Below are 22897 nucleotides of genomic sequence, written 5' to 3' on the forward strand. Positions count from 1 at the left end.
ACACACACACACACACACACACACACACACACACACACATTTTCAAGATGCATCAATAGTAATTGTTTTATGTTATTGACATAGAGCTTATATATTACCTTTTAGAATGCCATGACACTTTAAACAGTTTCAGATCTTTATAAAGCTACATATAAAATATATATGTGTATATATATACACACACGTTAGTTTTCAAACCCATCTGAAGCATAATTTGACTGAAGCAAAAAATAGTATGTCAAAGAATAAGTGAAAGCACACTACCTTGCTCCAAAGCTTCTGGTGCCAGTGGCTTTCCAGCTCACTGTGAGGTCATGTCCCATTATCTCTCTGCCTTCAGCTTCTGCTCCTCTCTCCTTCCTCCCTCACTGGCCTCCTTATGTACCCAAGTGATAACTGGAGTATTCCAGATTAGAATAGTTGCATTTCTTCTCTCTGGGTTACTTACCCCCGACATCCACATGGCTTGCTGGATAACCATCTAATTTATTCACATGTCACTTGCTCAGGGCCTTTATGGTTTCCTCTGTGTTTGAAAATATAGGGAATTCCCTAGTGGTCCAGTGGTTAGGACTTGGTGCTTTCACTGTTGGGACCCAGCCTTGATCCCTGGTCAGGGAATTAGGTCTTCCCTTCCGTTGTTTAGTTTTTCGTCTCGCCATTATCACTTGCTAAATACACATTTTATTTTAATTTTGCTTGTTATCTGTCCTCTTGTTTTCTTTTCCCCACTAGAATGTAAAGATATACACTGCAAAAACTTATGATTTTTTTTTTTTTTGCTGTGGTTTCCCTGGAGCCTAGATCTGTATCAGTCATATAGTAGGTACAAAGTAATATTTGTTGAATGAATGAATGAATGAACAGCTATAAAACAGATACAAAGAGACAACGCACAGGGTGAGATTGTTGGAACTAGAGTTTAGGGCCAAGAAGAAACCAGGAACTAAGTATTCATCAATAATAAAAAATTGGTTCGTGTTTTAAAATTTATTGACAGAGACCATAATAGTAACCATTTTTTTCTCTTGCCTAATGTTTGCCTTTCTGAACATTATTTTGTGTAAAATAAAAGGGGATTATGATACTTTAAAGGAGGGTCGGGTTAGAATGCACTTCCATGATGAGTTAAAGAAAGAAAGGTCTGGAACACTGCTATAGGACAAGACTCAAGGATTAGTTTTTAGAAAGAGAGAGAGAGAAAGGAAGGCAGGAAGAAGGGAATAGGGACAGAGTAAGGGATGAGGTCATTGTTTTGTCGTCGTTTGTGGGCGTGCTCGCTTGCGTCCGACACCTTGCGACCCCGTGGACTGTAACCTGCCAGACTTCTCTGCGCGTGGAGTTTCCCAGGCAAGAATACCAGAGTGGGTTGCCTTTTCCTTCTCCAGGAGATGTTCCCGACCCAGGGATCGAACACATGTATCTTCCATCTCCTGCATTGACAGGCGAGTTCTTTACCACTGGTGCCGCTTGGGAAGTCCAGGTAATTATTAATAAATGGTTGATTCCATTAGGGGATTCTAGTAAAGAAGAAAGTATGGGAGACCCCTGTAAGTTACTGATCACTGAAGAAAGCAGGCTTGTTTAGCAACGAAACTGTGCAGCATCAGCATGAAACATGCCCGAAAACAATTGTGGCACGAGAGCCACGTCCTGCCCCGTGAGCTCAGTAAATTAATGATTCCTCTGCGCACACTAAAAACAAAAATATAAGGGAACGGTGATATACTAAAACCTGGGACGATTCACCTTTCAATCATGTGCCACTGCCTTTTCGCTCATTTCCATTGCGCAGTGACAGTCCTGGCTTGACGTGTAGGGACAAGGAAACTCCTCCTGTCACCCGCCTGTCCGTAAGCCTCACAAGCGTCCTGTTGTAGTAAATCACTTCTTATCTATCGCTTGGCCTCTTGCAGACATGGATTTGATTCCTGGTCCCATGTGCCGCAGAGCAGCTAAGCCTGTGTGACACAGTTATTGAGCCTGTGCCCTAGAGCCTGGGAGCCGCAACTGAAGCCCAGGCCCCAGAGCCCATGCTCCACAAGAAAGACCACTGCGATGAGAAGCCCGAGCACCGCCTAGAGAGTAGCCCCTGCCTGCCGCAGTTAGGGAAAAGGCTGAGCCCCAACGGAGACCCCACACAGCCAAAAATAAATAAATAGCAGTATTTAAAAAACAAACAAACAGAAAGCCAGGCATCCAAGCAGATGGCAGACAAGGGTTGTAGAGAAGCTCCTTACTGGGGTCTGCATTTGTTTATTTCTTTATTTATTATCGAGCAAAGAAAAAGCGGGCTGAGGAGCCGAAGTAAGAAGACCAGTGAAAATGGTTGCAAAGATGTCCTGGTTTAGGCCTGACACCAGGAGGGAGTGTGTTAATTTCTTCTTGCTGTCAGCCATTCCCAGGTGAACTGAATAAAGGTATTGTAGTTTAATCTTCAGGCACATCGGGGGAGGGGTTCCCAGAGAGGAGCTGTTGCATATATTTTAAGCTATAGACAACATCCCTTTAATGATTAACGTCGCAAAAGCAATAGAGAACAAAGGCTAAAGTAAAAGAAACTGACCTGTTACGGAGGCAGATTTATTGATTACCTAATCCAGCCTAATTCATTTCATGAATTTTTCCTTAGGTAAAGGTTATTCTGCTGGCCTGGATGTAAATAACCATCAGTTTGTCTTCAGAATCATGTCTGAATTACCACACTATATTGAGGCCTTTCTTGCTGTATCAGAGGAACTAACGAAAGGCAGTTCTGATCAGGCCAAAGATAAAACTGGGAAAATCACTATCATATAGAAAATGACTGCCGGGGCACCATAACTAAATGTGGTTTCATGGATTTAAGAACAGCGAGCTGCAAGGTATTCTGATAGGCGTGTTGTAAGAGATGAAGGGAAATTCTGGCTCTAAGGAAGGAAGGGCCCTGTCCAGAGTCTGTCGGGATAGACTCAGCAGAGCTTGAACCAAAGTGATTGTAAGAGGGTCCTAGATCAGGTGTTTGTATGCTATTTATTTTTATTAATTCATGCTTCTACTCAGCTACTGTTTTTGAAGCCCTACTATGAGCAAGTTACCATTCTAAGCGCTGTGCATATTTCGCATTAAAAACAATCCCTGCTTTCTTTCCTTCTATGGAAGGGAGACTGATATTAACAAATAATTTACACGTGCAGAGCTGGGCCGGTAGATTGAGAGCAGCTGCGGTGGAGGTGGGACTCGGCGAAAGGTTGGCTCCGGAGCTCAGATCTGCAGGGGAAGGAGCGGCGAGGAGAAAGAGCGAGTGTGAGCCTCCAAGGAGGGGCCACCTGATCTGCTTGAGGAACGCTGGGAGGTCAGTGTGGTCAGAGGCCAAGAAGCAACGGGGAGATTGGCAGGGTGGCGAGGAGGAGCCCAGACTAGAGGGCCTTCGGCTACTTGAATTGTGGACAAGACCTGGTGCCACGTGAAGACCTTGAGCGGTGTATCTGAGAAGGCCCAGCCCGGCTCCTGTGTTCATGGTAGGCATCAGGGTATGAGGGTGGAAAGAGGGGGCTTGTTTGAGGTTCCTGTGGGAAGCAGGCAAGGGAGGCCGGGGGATTTGACCAGAGCATCGGTGAAGGGTTGCATGAGGGGTACTCAGAGTTACTGACTGGATGCTTGCTGAGTTGGAGGAAAGGGAAGAGTTAAAGGCATTTCCACAGCTTTGGTCTTGAGAACTAGAGGAATGAAGCTGGCGAAATGTGTGTTGTACTCAGTCCATCAGTCACAGCTGACTCTTTCCGACCCCTTGGCCTGTAGCCCTCGGGGCTTCTCTGTGCATGGGATTTTCCAGGTAAGAGTACTGGAGTGGGTTGCCATCTCCTTCTCCAGGGGATCTTCCCGACCCAGGGATCGACCCTGGGTCTCCTGCATTGGCAGGCAGGTTCTTTATCGCTGTACCACCTGGGAAGCCTTCCTGAAATAGGAAGACCCCATGAAAGGCAAGTTCAAGTCACCTCTTTTAATATAGAGCTGTGTGTGTGTGTGTGTGTGTGTCTTCCCTTTGTGTTGTTTACCTGTTGAAAAACTAGATTGTATGATGTTTATGGTTTTCCACAATGTGGATTTTGCTGATTATTTCCCTTCAGTGCCATTTAACATGTTCCCCTTTCCTCCATGTTTTCTAGAAGTTGCCAGGTGGGGATTGTAAGCTTGATGGAATTCATGTCTGATTTGTGTCCGTTTCACCATAGTTCTGTGTGTGGGCCCTCCCCTCTCAGCCGTCTCTCGTTTCACGTGGATGTGTTAGCAGCCGTGGATGTCCTCCTTGCTGTGTTCAGTCACTTAGTCCAACTCTTTCCGACCCCATGGGCTATAGCCCTCTGAGGCATTCTCCAGGCAAGGATACTGGAGTGAGCTGCCATTTCCTTCTCCAGGATAATCCTCCTTATATCGTACTAACTTGCTACAAGTTATGAAATGATGACATTCTAATTTATCATTGAGCCTTCACTGAGGAGCTGTAATATTTCCATAAAGGGAGTAGTTAGTTATATTACAGTTCATCTGGGTAATGAACTGTATGGATTAAATACTGGATTTTTTTAAACCCTCTTTTTCTGATAGTCAAAATAATGTGTTAGTTACCTAGCATCTTCCAAAATTAAACATTTTTTTTCCTTCCAGTGAACTTATAGAATTAAATATCCGTGATGTATTTTACTCCATTGCAGGAAATTCTGATTGATGTTAATGAAAATCATCCTTCTTTGGCTCTGGGGTTTTGAATGATCGTCTGTCTCCAGTAGTTTTTTTGTTTCTGTTGCGACAATATGTTCCGGGCTCCTCTTACCCAGTTGCAGTCCTGGAATCAGTCATTTCTCCAGGAGCCTAGTGTTCTCTTAATGGAAAATGGTATTGAGTGATGACAGTCTGGTGCCAGAGTTTGATCCTTGTTTGGGGACCTTTTCAGTGGACAGAGCTAGGACACATATCTGCACTTTGTAAAAGATAACCTCATTAAGTTATCTTAGTGACATATTGACACTTCTAATTCAATGCAGAACTATATAGGATTTTTTTTTTTTTTTTTTTGGCTGGGTCATGGCTTGTTTGTTCCCTGACCAGGAATCAAACCTGTGCCCCCCAGAGTGGAAGTGATCTCAGGTGGCCTTAGCCTGCAGAGGCTTGGAGCAGGGCTTGGGTTCCTTGCCAGAGATTGAAAGTGCCAGATCCTAGCCACTAGACCAGTGGTCAGTGACGAAGGACCTGGCCCTTCAGCTTTGCAGAAAAGGATTCCTACAAAGACAGAAAGTAGTTACACAAGTAATGTGTTAAGAGGAAAAAAGTACAATTCGTGTGGATAGGCAGATGAAAGAATTCCAAAGGCTGTCTGCAGGTAAATAAATAGCACACAGAATAGAGATAGAGTTTAGAGCTCTTTGTTTGTTTAAATGTTTACTTGTCTGCATCGAGCCTGTGCCATCTCCCTTGTGTCATGTGGGATCTTTGGGCTCCGTAGTTGAGGCTCTCGGGCTTAGCTGCTCTGTGGCGTGTGAGATCTGAGTTCCCTGACCAGGGATCGAACTGAAGTCCCCTGCATTGAAAGGAGGATTCTTAACCACTGGATAACCAGAGAATTCCCCGGGCAATTGTTTTTAAGTAAGTGTGAATGTCAGAGTTTGCACGCTGCTTGTCACAATGCTCATTACTGTGATTCTGACTTGGGAGAACTTGGTTGGCGCACAGGAATGTTTGCTTTTAACAAACATCCAGGGATCATTCTGTGACCCATACACTGAAAAATGCCATCTTGAGTTCATGGTGTGAGGTCTCTCATGTTGAATTTTAAGGTGTCAGTCCTGCCTGTAGGACAAAGTTAAAGGGAAGAGTAGAACTTGTCTGACCAATTGAAATAAAATGGCATACGTAACTACCTGTCCCTTCAGCTAAATATAGTGGCATGGTGGTATTTTTAAAGTCCTTTTCATAGACTAACTATTGTAAAGTGAATTTCAGCCTCCCCTTCTGAGTCATTTTTCGCATCCCAATTCTCTCCAAGCTAATTAAGCAGTAGAAACCAGCTGAGACCACAAAAAGGAGTGGTTGATCCATCAAGTTTTCCTGTATTATTGTATTCTATACGTGTCATGGGGCTTTCCTGATGGCTTAGATGGGAAAGAATCTGCCAGCAACGCAGGAGACCTGGGTTTGAGCCCTGTATCTCAGTGGGAGGGAACATGATTTAATATAAATCTTTGATTTGCTGTTTTAAGGAGCTGATGTTTGCTGTAATTGACTTTCTCCCCCTCTTTCCTGTAACATGCAATTTGAAACATCCATTACTTGTTCTTAACTAAGGCTGAACTGTATTGACTACATTGAAACCGCTGTGGTAGCACTTGTGACATGTGTTTGAATACAAAGTATATCCATCAGCACTGTGGCAATTACAGTGGATATCAAATGGGTTTGTAATAGCACTTAAAATGCTATTGTTTTAGGAGTGTTACCGTCAGGACTTCATTTGGGGGTCTATAGTTTCTCTTCATGCTAATGATAAAGACTAGATTTTGTATGTATATGCATTTTTATTTTGATAAATGTTTGGCTGTATCATACCATTAGCTAACAAATGTAGATTTACTCTTTCATAGTTTCTCGAAGCTTTTACAAGGATGGTAATACATGCCCTACAATATATTTCTTCTTCTTGTTCAGTCGTTAAGTCATGTCCAGCTCTTTGCAACCCTGTGGACTGCAGCACGACAGGCTCCCCTGTCTTCCACTGTCTCTTTTTATTACTATACAATTTTTAAAAAGAATCCATCTTAAACTAATGCTTTTGTCATTCTTTATGGTCATATCTATTCTTGCAATGTAACTGCGCCTTCCATTGTCCTTACTCAACTTTATAAAAGACATTAAAAAAAAAAGACATAGAAACAAGACAAAGTTATTTGATTTCATATCAATTTGAAAATAAATGAGTTCTTCTCAAACAAACAAAAACATCAATAGCTGCCCCAAACCATAGGATATCAACATGTTTTATGTTTATATCCCTAGGACTGCTGATATACTGATACCTAAACTTAATGAAAGGCAGAAACAATGACATTCTCTAAATAATTCTTTATAGAATGAGATCTACTTCTGAAATAAATACCTTAATGACTTGAATTTGATAAATTAGACACCAGGGGAAAGTTTCCTTTTGATCCCACTTGAGTCAAATCTTTGTCAACAACCCTAATGCTTTTAGATGGCAAAATTATGTCCCTATGTTTGGACAAGACCTATCAGCCTGATATAAAATGCTTATTTGTGCATCTTAGATGTACTATTGCTATGTATTTATTTTACGAAACATTATTCTGTTTAATTAAGAGTTTTCTGCTGAAGTATTTATTCCCTGCTGCTAAGTCACTTCAGTCATGTCCGACTCTGTGTGACCCCATAGACAGCAGCCCACCAGGCTCCCCCGTCCCTGGGATTCTCCAGGCAAGAACACTGGAGTGGGTTGCCATTTCCTTCTCCAGTGCATAAAAGTGAAAGTGAAGTCGCTCAGTCGTGTCCGACCCTCAGCAACCCCATGGACTGCAGCCTTCCAGGCTCCTCCGTCCATGGGATTTTCCAGGCAGGAGTACTGGAGTGGGGTGCCATTGCCTTCTCCGATTTATTCCCTACATATATAAATATTTAATTGCAGAAGTATAAAGTTGATATGTTTTCTATTTTTCTGACTATATTTAGTGCTGTTTTCATTGGTTCCCAGTGTGTTATTTCTTTTAATTTCTCAGTGTAGTCTTTTTTTTTTTTAAAGAAAACAATAAAAAATTTTATTGAAGTGAAATATTTATTTACTGAGTATAACTGATAAGAATTCTAATATTTATTTGTATTACTTTGTGAAAAGGTTTTTCTCCACAAATTCAATACAGAATATTCCTCTTCCTTTACATCGGCTGCAGCTGTATATGGAGCTTGCCACAAATATTCTACTAGACCTCAAAACAAAGAAAATCCTGAGGAAAATGGGTGTGAACAAAGACGTGAGAAATCAGGGCATCAGGCACATTTTGAACAGTACATGAGTAAAGGATATAAATAAAAGGATATAGGTCACAAAAAATTTTTAAGAAGAGAGTGACATTAAACATTTTGGGCAAAAAAATGTAGAGTTTAAGAAATAATTACAAAGATTAATCCAGTGGTAGATGGAACTAAAAGGAAGAAAGGATAGATATATTAAGTTACTTTTTCTTAGAGAAAATTTTACTAATACAAGCACTAGGAAACAAAGTTTAGAATAGGCACTAGCAGTAGAAATAAAGTAAAAAAGAGATACAGTTTTCACCTTGGAAAAATGAATAGGTTTTCAGTAAATACACACACACACACACACACACACACACACACACACATAATTGCATGAAGAGAAAATTCTAGTGGAAATACACGCCAAAAGGTTAATAGGATTATCTCTGAAGACCATAGTTACAGAGAAATAATTACCTCCTTCAATTTGTCCTCTTTAATTTTATGATAAAAATATATATTTATAGGGTGAGAAAAACAGAATAGTACCATTACAGAAATTAATAGGACTTTATAACTGATTGGACAAAGGGGAAAAGGAAAAAGATAACTCAAAGGCAATACTAAGATATTAAGCCTACAACTTTGCCTTCAAGGATCTAAAAATACACTTGAAAGAATCTAACATATATATATATACGTAAATATATAATAAAAACAATGTCTAACAAGGCACTATCTCAGTTAGGTGAAAGACTGCAACAGATAAATTTCAACCTAATTGTTGTGCAATCAACCATATACTCATTGCTCCTCACACAATCATACACCAAGCTAGTTTATCGAAGTATTTTCCTATCAAAGGTAGTTTCAAAAGGAATTCTTATGCCAAGTAAGAGTGTAAGATTTTTTCCATATTATAAACAGTAATAATGCCAGCTAATACTTGCTATGTGCAGGCATTCTGCAAATTAATTCACCTATATCCTATGAGGTAGGCACCATTTTTTACTCCAAAGAGATGAGAAAACTGAGGCCCAAGGTAACTTGCCCAAGGCCAAAGAGCTGTAGGCAGTGCAGCAAGGATCCAAATTGAGATGTGTCTGACTCAAGAGATCATCCTCTTAACCACTCAGTTCAGTTCAGTCACTCAGTCCTGTCCGACTCCTTGCAACCCCATGAACCACAGCATCCCAGGCCTCCCTGTCCATCACCAATTCCCGGAGTTTACCCAAATTCATGTCCATTGAATCGGTGATGCCATACAACCATCTCATCCCATTGTCCCCCTCTCCTCCTGCTTTCAATCGTTCCCAACATCAGGGCATCAAGTGGCCAAAATATTGGAGTTTCAGCTTCAGCATCAGTCCTTCCAATGAACACCCAGGACTGATTTCCTTTAGGATGGACTGACTGGATCTCCTTGCAGTCCAAGGGACTCTCAAGAGTCTTCTCCAACACCACAGTTCAAAAGCATCAATTCTTCAGTGCTCAGCTTTCTTTATAGTCCAACTCTCACACCCATACATGACTACTGGAAAAAGCATAGCCTTGACTTGATGGACCTTTGTTGACAAAGTAATGTCTCTGCTTTTTAATATGCTGTCTAGGTTGGTCATAACTTTCCTCCCAAGGAGTAAGCATCTTTTAATTTCATGGCTGCGGTCACCATCTGCAGTGATTTTGGAGCCCAAAAATATAAAGTCAGCCACTGTTTCCACTGTTTCCCCATCTCTTTGCCATGAAATGATGGGACCAGATGTCCTAAAAAATAAAGTCAGCTACTGTTTCTCCATCTATTTGCCATGAAGTGATGGGACCGGATGCCATGATCTTCGTTTTCTGAATGTTGAACTTTAAGCCAACTTTTTCACTCTCCTCTTTCACTTTCATCAAGAGGCTCTTTAGTTCTTCTTCACTTTCTGCCATAAGGGTGGTGTCATCTACATATCTGAGGTTATTGATATTTCTCCCGGCAATCTTGATTCCGGCTTGTGCTTCCTCCAGCCCAGCGTTTCTCATGATGTACTCTGCATAGAAGTTAAATAAGCAGGGTGACAATATACAGCCTTGATGTACTTCTTTTTCTATTTGGAACCAGTCTATTGGTCCATGTCCAGTTCTAAGTGCTGCTTCCTGATCTGAATATAGGTTTCTCAAGAAGCAGGTCAGGTGGTCTGGTATTCCCATCTCCTTCAGAATTTTCCACAGTTTATTGTGATCCACACAGTCAAAGGCTTTGGCATAGTCAATACAGCAGAAATAGACGTTTTTCTGGAACTCTCTTGCTTTTTCCATGATCCAGCGGATACTGGCAATTTGATCTCTGGTTCCTCTGCCTTTTCTAAAACCAGCTTGAACATCTGGAAGTTCATGGTTCACATATTGCTGAAGCCTGGCTTGGAGAATTCTGAGCATTACTTTACTAGCATGTGAAATGAGTGCAATTGTGCAGGAGTTTGAGCATTCTTTGGCATTGCCTTTCTTTGGGATTGGAATGAAAACTGACCTTTTCCAGTCCTGTGGCCACTGCTGAGTGTTCCAAATTTGCTGACATATTAAGTGCAGCACTTTCACAGCATCAGGATTTGAAATACTAAACTTGACCTTTTAAGAGTCGGTTAATGAGAGTAATATACACCCAAATTTGTCAGCTATTACAACACATTTCGATGGAACTGTGTAAAGGACTGAATCATGTAGAATCGATGCATGTACACTATAGCAGTGTTGATCGTCAATTGTGAGACGTTAAGACGTTGGCCCATGTCCTGGAGCAGATTGGCCGCCTGCTGGCGATTAGAAAGTTCTTTATCTGGATCTAAGCCAAAACGACGAGACGGGCTATTTTCCAGTTGTTCTCGAGTAAAATACCACCGTTTATTGTTGTTCTTCCTCTCTCCCTCCATAGTGCTTCAACCAGAAGGCAGCGGCGACGGCTGCAAGCCTCAGTGTAGTCTTATTCTCATAAGTCATAGTTTTATTACTACATCTGTTAGAAGAAGCAATATAAATTTTCCACCCCTTTGGGTAGTTTACTATTAGATTTTGTGTCTATTGAAAAGGAGTTATGTTTACAATTTTTGCCGGTAAAGTAAGCTGCATAAAATTCAATATAGATTAATAATACCAAACTGTGATTTAGTTTCATCCAAAAGAGATGAAAACATGACTGTGACATTGTATATTTTTTTGTCATTCCACTCCCTAGCCTTGTAGTTTTAGCAAAAAATTCTGAACTTCGGTGAAGCAATCAAGAAAGTGAATTTTCTGTTTTTTTATATGCATTTTAAGAAACTATGCTGTTTACCTCTTGAAAGAACATAGGATAAAACATTGCTCAACCGTACCTAAAGATTGACATTTTCTGTGAGATCTGTTATGACTAAATAGTATGTTAATCAAAAGGCTATTTATCTAATTATTTGTTAAATCATTGTACTGAGATTGGAGGGTACAAAGAAATGGGACCAGCCAATAAGAGAGTAATAACTACAAGATAATATTAGAAAATAAAATCTAGTAATATTCCATACCCAGGCAACTAGCATCTTCGTAGAGGACTCTGTAGTTAAAAGAGCACAGTCACAGAGGAGAATAGAGGCTGTTTCACCAACGTGGATAGAAACTCTTGAATGTCTCAGCTGGAATAATGAATGAGAGAATCAGTCCACAAATATTTTTTGTTTCTTGTGTATCAGGAATTGTGATGTCCCTGGAGAGCAAAGAGAGTATGACGTTTGCAAAGAATGAACACCTGCTTTGAGAAAGGAGAAAAAGGAAAGGGTGTAGATTTTCATTAAATTCTATTGATCGATACCATCCTTGACATTTTATCTCATTTAACTCTAAAAGTTATGCAAGTGGATTTTCTTATCTCCATTTTGCAAAATGGCTTCCTTGTTGGCTCAGACGGTAAAGAATCTGCCTCAGTGCAGGAGAGCCCGGTTTGAGCCTTGGTTTGGGAAGATCCCCTGGAGAAGGGAATGGCTACCCACTCCAGTATTCTTCTTTCCTGGAGAATCCCATGGACAGAGGAGATGTTGAAGAGTCCGGCATGACCGAGTGACTAGTGCTTCTGCAAAAACAGTGCTTGAGGGGAGAATAAAACTCACGGAAAGTCACTAGGTCTTGAAGAGAGAAAGCTGCGATTCCAATGTCAATTGATCTTATAAATATTTCTTTCTGGAACATTAAGAAATTATGAACACAGGTCAGTGTCCTGCCATCAAACTGAGAGTTGAACTAATCACTGAAGTAATTGTACTCACCCCGTCTCTTCAACGGTCCCTGGTTTGGGAAGATCCCTGGAGGAGGGCGTGGTGACCCACTCCAGTATTCTTGCCTGGAGAATCCCATGGACAGAGGAGCCTGGCGGGCTACGGTCCACGGGGTCAGACAGGACTCAGCGACCGACGGCACAGCACATCTCTTCAACCACCATAAAAGTACATTTTCTCTCGTGTCACTTAGTTTTCCTGCCCGTGATTAGAAATAGTCCATTGCAAGTGACCTTTGGTCTAGTCCAATGTTTCTGAATAAAAAATTAAATCTTAAGGTAAGATTGTGATAGACCTGCGCAGTTAGTTGCCAGGCGAAAGGCATGGAGGCAAGCCGAAGGGCTGAGGGTTGTTGTTACAGATGGTGTCCACCAGAGGGCGCCAGAGCACTGGCGAACTCAACCAGCGGGTCCAGGGCGAGACTTCAAGGCTAGGTGATGAGCTGGGAGGAACCCAAGGATGCCCCCTGAGAGACAGGTTGATTAGGGCGCGCTTCTTAATCCAGGACTTCCCTGGTGGCTGAGACGGTAAAGCGTCTGTCTACAATGTGGGAGACCTGGGTTTGAGCCCTGGGTTGGGAAGATCCCCTGGAGAAGGAAATGGCAACCCACTCCAGTACTATTGCCTGGAAAATCCCATGGACAGAGGAGCCTGGTAGGCTACAGTCTATGGGGTCGCAAAGAGTCGGACACGACTGAGCAACTTCACTTTCACTTTCTAAATCCCTGGCCCAAAGTGCCTGCCCTCCACAAGGGAGCAGGGATGGGCCTTCCACACGCACTGGGGCCCCTTCCAGTCTGCTTGGGTGGCCTCACAGCCTGACTATGGATTGTTTCTCCAGACGCAGAAAAAAACCTGCCTTGGACTTCCCTGGTGGCACAGTGGATGAGAATCCGCCTGTTAATGTGGGGACGTGGGTTCAATCCCTGGTCTGGGGAGATTCCACATACCTCAGTGCAGCTCAGCCCAGGTGCCACAACTACTGAGCCCACTCTCCAGAGCCTGCAGCCTGCGGGTACTGAGCCTGCACCTCACAGCTGCTGAAGCCCACGGGCCCTCGAGTCTGCACCACAAGAAGGGAAGCCACCTCCGTGAGGGGCCTGCACCCCACAGAGAAGAGTACCCCCGCGCACCACAGCTGTGGAAAGCCCATGCAACAACGAAGGCCCTGCAGAGCCAAACGTAATTTAAAAAAAGACATCCCTGCCTTGACTTCTTGTGGACGCACAGTAGAGGCTCAGTAGTCATAGCGTTAATGACTATGTGGGTCATTTTCCAAATAGAGACTCAAGTGTTGCAGTCTTTGTTCCGTAAACCTTAGGGTGCTTGCCAGACGTGGGATCCTTCAGGACGGGATGGTGGTCTTTAATGGAACCAACAGTAGGTGTCGTGCAATTAGGTGTTTGGTGGAAGGAGCTGAGGTGTGGCGTGTCTGCTTTCTCTGTGCTCTTAAAAGTGGTGCTAGGGGAGCGGCATCCACACAAGGAACAAGCTTGTTAAAGATGCCAGTTCATGGGCCCGACACCAGAGCTGCAGACTCACAGTTTCGTCTTTGCGTGCTGGAATGCTTTGTATGCGTGTTAAAGTTTGAGGGGCAAGATTCGAAGACGTGCTTTTCACTCTAGGCTTGCCACAGAGACAGACGACACAGTGAGTTTCAAATACTACTATCACCTGTGACCTCCTTCACACATTCTGTGTATTGGTCCGGATATGTAGTTGAAAATGGATAACCAACAAAGACCTGTTGTATAGCACATGGAACTCTACTCAATGTTATGTGCCAGTCCAGATGGGATGGAAGTCTGGGAGAGAATGCATACATGTATCAGTTCAGTCGCTCAGTCGTGTCCAACTCTTTGCGACCCCATGAATCGCAGCACGCCAGGCCTCCCTGTCCATCACCAACTTCCGGAGTTCACTCAGATTCACATCCATCGAGTCAGTGATGCCATCCAACCATCTCATCCTTGGTCGTCCCCTTCTCCTCCTGCCCCCAATCCCTCCCAGCATCAGAGTCTTTTCCAATGAGTCAGCTCTTCGCATGAGGTGGCCAAAGTACTGGAGTTTCAGCTTTAGCATCATTCCTTCCAAAGAAATCCCAGGGTTGATCTCCTTCAGAATGGACTGGTTGGATCTCCTTGCAGTCCAAGGGACTCTCAAGAGTCTTCTCCAACACCACAGTTCAAAGCATCAATTCTTCAGTGCTCAGCCTTCTTCACAGTCCAACTCTCACATCCATACATGACTACTGGGAAAACCATAGCCTTGACTAGACGGACCTTAGTCGGCAAGGTAATATCTCTGCTTTTGAATATGCTATGTAGGTTGGTCATAACTTTTCTTCCAAGGAGTAAGCATCTTAATTTCATGGCTGCAGTCACCATCTACAGTGATTTTGGAGCCCCCAAAAATAAAGTCTGCCACTGTTTCCACTGTTTCCCCATCTATTTGCCATGAAGTGATGGGACCGGATGCCATGATCTTCGTTTTCTGAATGTTGAGCTTTAAGCCAACTTTTTCACTGTCCTCTTTCACTTTCATCAAGAGGCTTTTTAGTTCCTCTTCACTTTCTTCCATAAGGGTGGTGTCATCTGCATATCTGAGGTGATTGATATTTCTCCCGGCAATCTTGATTCCAGCTTGTGTTTCTTCCAGTCCAGCGTTTCTCATGATGTACTCTACATATAAGTTAAATAGGCAGGGTGACAATATACAGCCTTGACGTACTCCTTTTCCTATTTGGAAGCAGTCTGTTGTTCCATGTCCAGTTTTAACTGTTGCTTCCTGACCTGCATACAGATTTCACAAGAGGCAGGTCAGGTGGTCTGGTATTCCCATCTCTCTCAGAATTTCCCACAGTTTATCGTGATCCACACAGTCAAAGACTTTGGCATAGTCAATAAAGCAGAAATAGATGTTTTTCTGGAACTCTCTTGCTTTTTCCATGATCCAGCAGATGTTGGCAATTTGATCTCTGGTTCCTCTGGCTTTTCTAAAACCAGCTTGAACATCAGGAAGTTCACAGTTCACGTATTGCTGAAGCCTGGCTTGGAGAATTTTGAGCATTACTTTACTAGCGTGTGAGATGAGTGCAATTGTGTGGTAGTTTGAGCATTCTTTGGCATTGTGTTTCTTTGGGATTGGAATGAAAACTGACCTTTTCCAGTCCTGTGGCCACTGCTGAGTTTTCCAAATTTGGATACATGTATATGTATGGCCAAGTTCCTTGGCTGTTCACCTGAAACTATTGCAACATTGTTAGTCAGCTATATCCCAATACAAAATAAAGGAAAAAGCAATGGCACCCCACTCCAGTACTCTCACCTGGAAAATCCCAGACGGAGGAGCCTGGTGGGCTTCAGTCCATGGGGTCACTAAGAGTCGGACAGGACTGAGCAACTTCACTTTCACTTTCATGCATTGGAGAAAGAAATGGCAACCCACTCCAGTGTTCTTGCCTGGAGAATCCCAGGGACGGGGGAGCCTATGGGCTGCCATCTATGGGGTTGCACAGAGTCGGGCATGACTGAAGTGACTTAGCAGCAGCAGCAATACAAAATAAAAAGTTTACAGTCTGAAAAAAAACCATAGTTGACACACAATGTTGTATTTGAGATGCATAACCTAATTTCCTGTGAGCGGCATAGTTTTTAGAGAATGAAAATACTTTGCTTTCATTACACTTTCCAGGCAGTTCCAGGGTGAAACCAGGGTTATGCAAGAGGCTCTCAGATGTTTCTGTGGTGTGAGACTTGAGTCCAGCCTTTGGTTCAAGCAAAGGTGCAGAGTCTGCATGGGTGGGTCAGTTCCGTGCAGAGCACATGGCCCCCTTAGTGGCTGACTCTGAGAGGGAAGGGCATATGGAAGCAGGGAAGCGGAATATCACGTTCTGGTCTTCATGTAGGAGCTCATTTCTTCTTGCATGTGTCACGTGACAAAGGACAGGGGAGCGTGGCCTTTCTGCATCTCCAGGGCCTCCTGTCTCTGCGTGTGCTGGTAGCTGGTTGAGAAATGGAATACCTCCTGCTATATCAGTATAACAAGGGTGTCACAGTCCTCAGGGATTGCAGCCCACAGGAAGAAAAACAATTCCTGCTATCTAGCTGCCAGCCGACTGCAGCCACTCTCTACTGTGAGCCCCAGTGAAGCTCAGAATATAAAAAACAAGGGATCCTGGCCCCAGATAGCTGACCTGCGAATCAAAGGAATGATTTCAGTGAGCCCAGACTCTTGCATCTTCCTGTAGATAGAAGGGCACTAAATTCCTTAACTTGGGTCATCTGGTTTTCTTAAATTAACAACAGTCTTTTGAAATTCAGACCACCTGCCCTTTGTTGGAAAACTTGTATATAACCTGGATTCTCCTCTTGCTTTTTCAGAGCAGTTCTCTCAGGGTTACCTGAGTTGCTGTCTTCTGGGCTTGAAGTGCTAAAAAATTTCTGCAGAATAAAAATGTTTTTCAGGCACTAAGTCATGTCTGACTGTTTGTGACCACATAGACTGCAGCAGGCCAGGCTTCCCTGTCCTTCACCATCTCCCAGAGTTTGCTCAACTCACGTCCATTGAGTTGGTGATGCCATCCAACCATCTCATCTTCTGTCGTCCCCTTCTCCTGCCCCCAGTCTTTCCCAGCATCAGGGTCTTTTCCAGTGAGTCTGGTCTTTGCATCAGGTGGACAAGGTATTGGAGCTTCAAATTTAGCATCAGTCCTTCCAATGAATATTCAGGGTTGATTTCTAAAGGGTTGACTGGTTTGATCTCCTTGCAGTCCAAGGGACTCTCCAGAGTCTTCTCCAACACCACAGTTCAAAAGCATCAATTCTTCGGCACTCAGCCTTCTTTATGGTCCAACTCTCACATCCATACGTGACTGCTGGAAAAACCATAGCTTTGAGTATACTGACCTTTGTTAGCAAAGTGATGTCTCTGCTTTTTAATACACTGTCTAGGTTGGTGATAGCCTTTCTTCCAAGGAGCAAGCATCTTTTAATTTCATGGCTGCAGTCACCATCTGCAGTGATTTTGGAGCTCAAGAAAATGAAGTCTCACTGTTTTCATTTTTTCCCCATCTATTTGCCAGAAGTGATGATGGCATGATCTTGGTTTTTTGAATGTTGAGTTTTAAGCCAGCTTTTCCACTCTCCTCTTTCACCTTCATCAAGAGGCTCTTTAGTTCCTCTTCATTTCCTGCCTTTAGGGTGGTATCATCTGCATATCTGAGGTTGTTGATATTTCTCCCAGGATTCTTGAATAAAACGTAACTCTTAAATTTTAGGTTGCCTGCATTTTTTTAGTTGACAAGGTGAAAGTGCTGTGCTGATGCCTTCAAAGAGGTACAGGTGTGGGACTTCTCTGGTGGGTCCAGTGGCTAAGACTCCACACTTTCAATGCGGCGGGCACAGGTTCAATCCCTGGTCAGAGAACTAGATCATTCATGCCGCAACTAAAAGTTTGAGTGCCAGAACTAAAAAGATCTCCCGTGCCAAAACTAAGACTGGGCACAGCCATATACATAAAAAACTTTTTTTTTAATATTAAGTTTAAAAAAATGTACAGGTGTGATTCCTCTACATAATATCACCTGAGAAAGATACCTAGGAATGGAGGAGGAAGAGGAAGAAGCGGTAGGTTCTCATGTAACATTTGTGATTCAGATCAGCAGCTCTGTCCCCATTTCTTCGTGAAATCCCATGCATTTAAGACTGGTAAATGTTTACTTTTCTACCACTGGTGGTCCTGCCTAACAAATTCTTTTTTAAAATATAATCTCTTTATTATCATACATTTACTTATTTTAAATAGTGGTGCAATGAAATCTTGGGGTGCATGTGTTTTTTTTTTTCAAAATAGAGTTTCCTCTAGATATATAGTCTGGAGTGGGCCTGCCAGATCATAGGGTAGCCCTATTTTTAGATGAAAAAATTTCCAGATTGTTCACTATGGTGTTTGTCACCAGTTTACATTCCCACCAACAGGGCAGGGCAGTTTCCTCTTCTCCTGCCCTCCTTACGAGAATTTATTTTTTGTAGGTGTGGACCTACTTGCGCCCTGACTTTCTAGATGCTGATCTCTTCAAAGGGGCTTTGCATCGCAAGCTCCATGGCAACCCGTCATAGCCCCGGAAGCTCTCTGACATCCCGAAGTAGCTCTGGGCAAACTGAAGCGCTTGGTAGCTGTGGAAGCAGTGTGGGCCTGAACTTGTCCCAAGTGCTTTGGCAACTCTGAAACCTTCTTCGGTGGAAGGAAGGGGGAAAGGTGAGTGAAGCCAGCCTCTGACCTACTGGCCTGCCCTCCCCCAGGGAGTCCCAGGATGGCCAGAGGCTGAGGAAGGACAGTCAGGAGCGGTGATGCTGGACTCCCGGCCCTTCTGTACCTTGCAGGTGGTCAGCGCATCACAGGGTCAGGTACCCCTGGAGCAGCATCCAGGGCGGAGTTCCCCAGGTGCAGCTGGCTCTGGGAGCGCAGTGATGTCTACCCCGGCCCCCAGCCAGCTCCCCGCGCTGTTTCAGGTTCAGGACGCACCAGCAGCCCCAGGCTCCTGGAAACCCAGAATGAGGACCTGTGTCTTGGGGCTCCCGCTGCAGTCGATCCTCCTCCTCCCCTTCCTCTAGCCCGGGTGTGGGTGGGCCCCCAAAGGAGGCCTGCCTCAGAGCTCCCCGGGGTTCCTTTCCTCAAGGGGATCCCCTCTACGCCCTGCCAGACCTCTAGAACAAACGGTGTCTTTCGGGGAGGATGCCTGCAGCCTTAAGAGGCACCCAGTCCGCTTTGCGGACTGCGAAGCCCTTTCCCCTTGGCTTGAGAGGTTGGATGTGGGTATTTTGGTGAAAGGCTAGTTAAAAAAAAAAAAAAAAGATCCTCCCTCTCAAAATCTCTGGGGGCTTCCCAGATGTCTTCATGCAAACTGGAAGACGCTAGGCGATGGCCTGAAGTTCCAGGCAGGGGCAGTGTTCCAGCTGGGCAGCGCTTTGGGGTACTTTAAGACCCTGGCACTGACATTCCGCTCTGCCCAGGTGACGTGGGATGTCGGCGGGGCTTCGGGGTCTTTAATCCTCAGGTGCTTGCGATCAGCAGTCAGGCTGCAGACTCCCTGCCAGAGAAGGTGGATGGCGTGCCCCAGAAGCAAAACCATATGTATTTTATTGTAAATTTAAGGAATTGGGACTTGAACGTTGAAGCACAGAACCAGGAAAAAGAATTTGGTTCCTGGTATGACTCTTCAGCAGGGTTACAGTTGCCAGCGCATTGGGGTCTTGTGTAGTGGGTTTGTTTTGGAGGTACCCCTTTAGTTCCCCAATGGGAGCACAGAGGAGGTCTTCATGTTTACTGGGAGCAGACTGAGGGGTGCTTCTCAGAGAAGGTGCATTTCATCCATTTAGTTTACATTAACTTTAAAAAGGGGGTTCATTAAAATTTCTCAGTGCGGGAGTGTGTGTGTGTGTGTGTGTGTGTGTGTGTGTGTACATGTGTGTACGTGTGCGTACGCACGTGTGCGAAAGTTGATCATGAGTTTGGAAAGGTCGAGTCTCTTGCAGTCAGTTAACACTTTGCTGGTTCCAGGCAAGAGAAGAGCCGTAGCTTACGTTGCCAGTTACCGTGTGAGCGTCACCCACCTGTTTGTCAGGTTTTGGAGAAGTAGTTACGGAAGGCCCAGTCTGTGCCACGCAGTGTTTCTGGTGGTTTGGGATTTGCTCTCTAGGTTTTGGAGGTCTGGGCTTTAGAGGTGAGGAGGTCTGTATGTGGGGCAGGGGAGGCGGAGTCTTATTTGTGTGGGACCGGCTGCCCCTCGATAAAGCCATCAGAAATAAAAGCGGCGGGGAGGAAAGCGGTTTGTCTTTAAGCCTCTGCTCAGTGGTGTCTCGCCTCGTCACCAGGGAGTGCGGCTGTGTTTGGCTCTGTATCTTGGCTGGCAGGCTGTTTCCTTAGGGGAAGCGCTCCAGGTGATCTCAGTGTGGACTTCACCATCAGAACCCTTGAGTGGGCACACTGACATACCAAAAAAAAAGCAATGGTGAGCTGAAAACCTTTGAAAAAGCATATTGAGTATGACCGAAATATGAATCAGGCAACCAGGAGGCTGCTTTGGTGTTGTCGTTTGTCCCTGCTGCAGTTTCAGTGGTTTTGGGTGCCAGGTGAAAGGGTCAGTTGGTTAAACTTCAGGAAGAGGGTCCAGAGATGTGGAGGGGTCTTACTTAGCCTTTCAGGTGTGCTGCTGTTGCGGAAAGGTGCGGGGTCCTGCCGCTCAAAAGCCAATAAACAGGCCAGGTTGGTGGAAAGGAAAGTTTGCTTTTTCAGATGCTGGCAACGGGTGGGGGGTGGAGACGGGGACATCTGTCCAAAGGCCAGCTCCCCACAATTGACAAGCAGTGGGTAAGAGTTTTCTTAGGCGGAGAGAGGCGGCTCCATGCAGAAACAGCACGGTCAGCTCTGTAGGTCGTCTTCAAATTGGCCATCTTGTTTTAGGTACAGTTAACCTTCAGTTCCAGAGTTAGTTTCTATCTCTTGAAGCCAGTTGTCTAAAGGGTGGCAGTATGTCTTGGGTACAGCCTGGCCATCACCTAGTTCATTTCTTCCACCTGTTGGGGGTTTCCGTATCTACAGTACAGCTCACAGGGTATGGCTCAGAATATTGTCTGTTAGCCATTGAGGAGGAACCAAAGGTGCTTGACTGTGTGCTTAATGAGCCCGTGATTACTGTGTGGTCTCCTTTGACTGCTCTCCTTCGTTTTTGCATGTTCTCGCTTCTCTGAAAACGTATTCTTTGCCTAAAGGTTTTCCTAGACAAAAGTCAGGCAGAGCACATGTGGGCGAGGGCCCTAGGGTCCTGCTGTTTCACTGTGTCCTCGGCTCGAGGTGTCAGGGGGGGCTCAAACTGGAGAGGTGAGGGTGTGGCCTCTGTTCGGGGTGGTCTGACCCAGTGGCAGAGACCCTTGTCCGTATCTCAGGCCTAAAGGTTCTTGTTTCCCACGGTTGGTTTGCTGGCAACCACAGAGAGATGAGGAGCCTGGTCCAGTCTCTGGAGTCCTGGGGTTCTGCCCCCTCTTGCTCTGGGTCCTAAGCACGTGTGTGAGGACTGTGTACTGAGCACTGCATCTGATGTGGAGCCTGAGATGGCTTCTGAGGAGCATCCAGTCTGGAGGGAGGGCTGGAGAGGTCACAGGACTGACTCAGGATGTGGTTTGGTGGAGCGGAGTCCAGACTGGAGGCTGAGGAGCTCGGTCAGACCCATGGGTTATTACGGGATGTTGAGTGTAGTTTCCCCTGCTGCGCAGGAGGTCCTGGTTGATTAGCTGTTCTATAACGGTGAGTGTGTCTGCGTCAGTCCCGGCGTCCTCAGTTATTGCCACCTCTCCCCTTTCCCCTTCGGTGACCATGGGTTTGTTTCCTAGGCCTGTGAGCCTGTTTCTGTTTTGTACATTAGTTTGTTTTGGCCATGCTGCATGGCGTGTGGGATCTTAGTTCCCTGACCAGGGATTGAGCCCACGCATCCTGCAGTAGAAATGCGGATTTTTAAGCACTGGACCGCCAGGGTAGTCCCTAGTTCATTTTTCTCAGTGTATATAATTCTACGTGTAAGTGATACCCCATGATATTTGTCTTTCTGTGTCTGATGCCGTCATCTCTATGTCCATCCTTGTTGCTGCCAATGGCATCATTTCATTCTTTTTAATGGCTGAGTAATATTCCATTGTACACATATATCTCTTCTCCTTTCTCCATTTCTCTGTGGCTGTGTATTTTCATTGGTTCCGTGTCTTGGCTCTTGAAAATAGTGCTGCATGACCAGGGTACATGTGTCCTTTCAAATTATGGTTTTCTCTGGATAGACTGCCCTGTCATATGGCATTGCCATATGATTGCAAAACCTTAGGATCTGGGATTTCCAGACCCTGTGGTAGCTCTAGTCTCCAGAGCATAGCGCTGTGCAAACTGAAGCACAGGGCGATCGTGGAAGCAGGTTGTGGACTTGGAAACTGAATATAAGGCAGGCTTCGGTCAGTCTTGAGATCTTCTGGGCTTGTCCCACGTGCTTGGGACCCCAGACATTCAAAGTCCTTTGGCATCTCTGTAACCTTGAGCAGTGTGATGGACAGTGTTTCCCCTGGCCCGTCTCAAGAGGAAAAGGTGGGAGAAGCCAGCCTCTGACCTCCCGGCCTGCCCTCCCCCAGGGAGCCCCAGGATGGCTGGAAGCTGAGGAAGGACAGTCAGCAGGTGAGGGCAGACTCCTGGCCCCCTTTACTTTGCAGGTGCACATGGTGTCCGAGGTCAAGTCCTCCGGGAGCGGCTCTACAGCGCAGTGCTGTAGCCCCCTCCAGCCAGCCAGCTCCCAGCACTGTGTGGGACTCAGCGGGTCCTGCAGCCCCAGGCGCCTGAGAGGAGGAGGCTGTGTCCTGGGGCTCATCCCGCCGCAGGAGTTCCTCCTCCTCTTCCCATCCATCTGCCCCAGGTGTGGGTGGGGCCCTCTCTGAAGGAGGCCTGATTCGGAGCTCTCCGGGGTTCCTTTCGTCGAGGGAATCCCCTCTACGCCCTGGCAGACCTTCTCTAGAAGAATTGTCTCTCGGGGAGCAAGTCTGCAGCCCCAAGGGAGGCCCCAGTGCTTTGAAAGCAGTGAAGCC

General features: G+C 45.0%; 1 protein-coding gene across 1 annotated transcript in view; it reads left to right on the top strand.

The window, feature by feature from the left end:
• The window catches only part of LOC138087809 (putative deoxyribonuclease TATDN2), a 47503-nt gene that overhangs the window by 2042 nt on the left and 22564 nt on the right, over positions 1-22897 (top strand). The window contains 2 exon segments of the mRNA XM_068983136.1: positions 22451-22493; positions 22659-22886. Coding sequence (XP_068839237.1) covers positions 22451-22493; positions 22659-22886 — 271 coding nt within the window.

This window comes from Capricornis sumatraensis, chromosome 10 (assembly GCF_032405125.1).
Source record: "Capricornis sumatraensis isolate serow.1 chromosome 10, serow.2, whole genome shotgun sequence".
Lineage (NCBI taxonomy): Eukaryota > Metazoa > Chordata > Mammalia > Artiodactyla > Bovidae > Capricornis > Capricornis sumatraensis.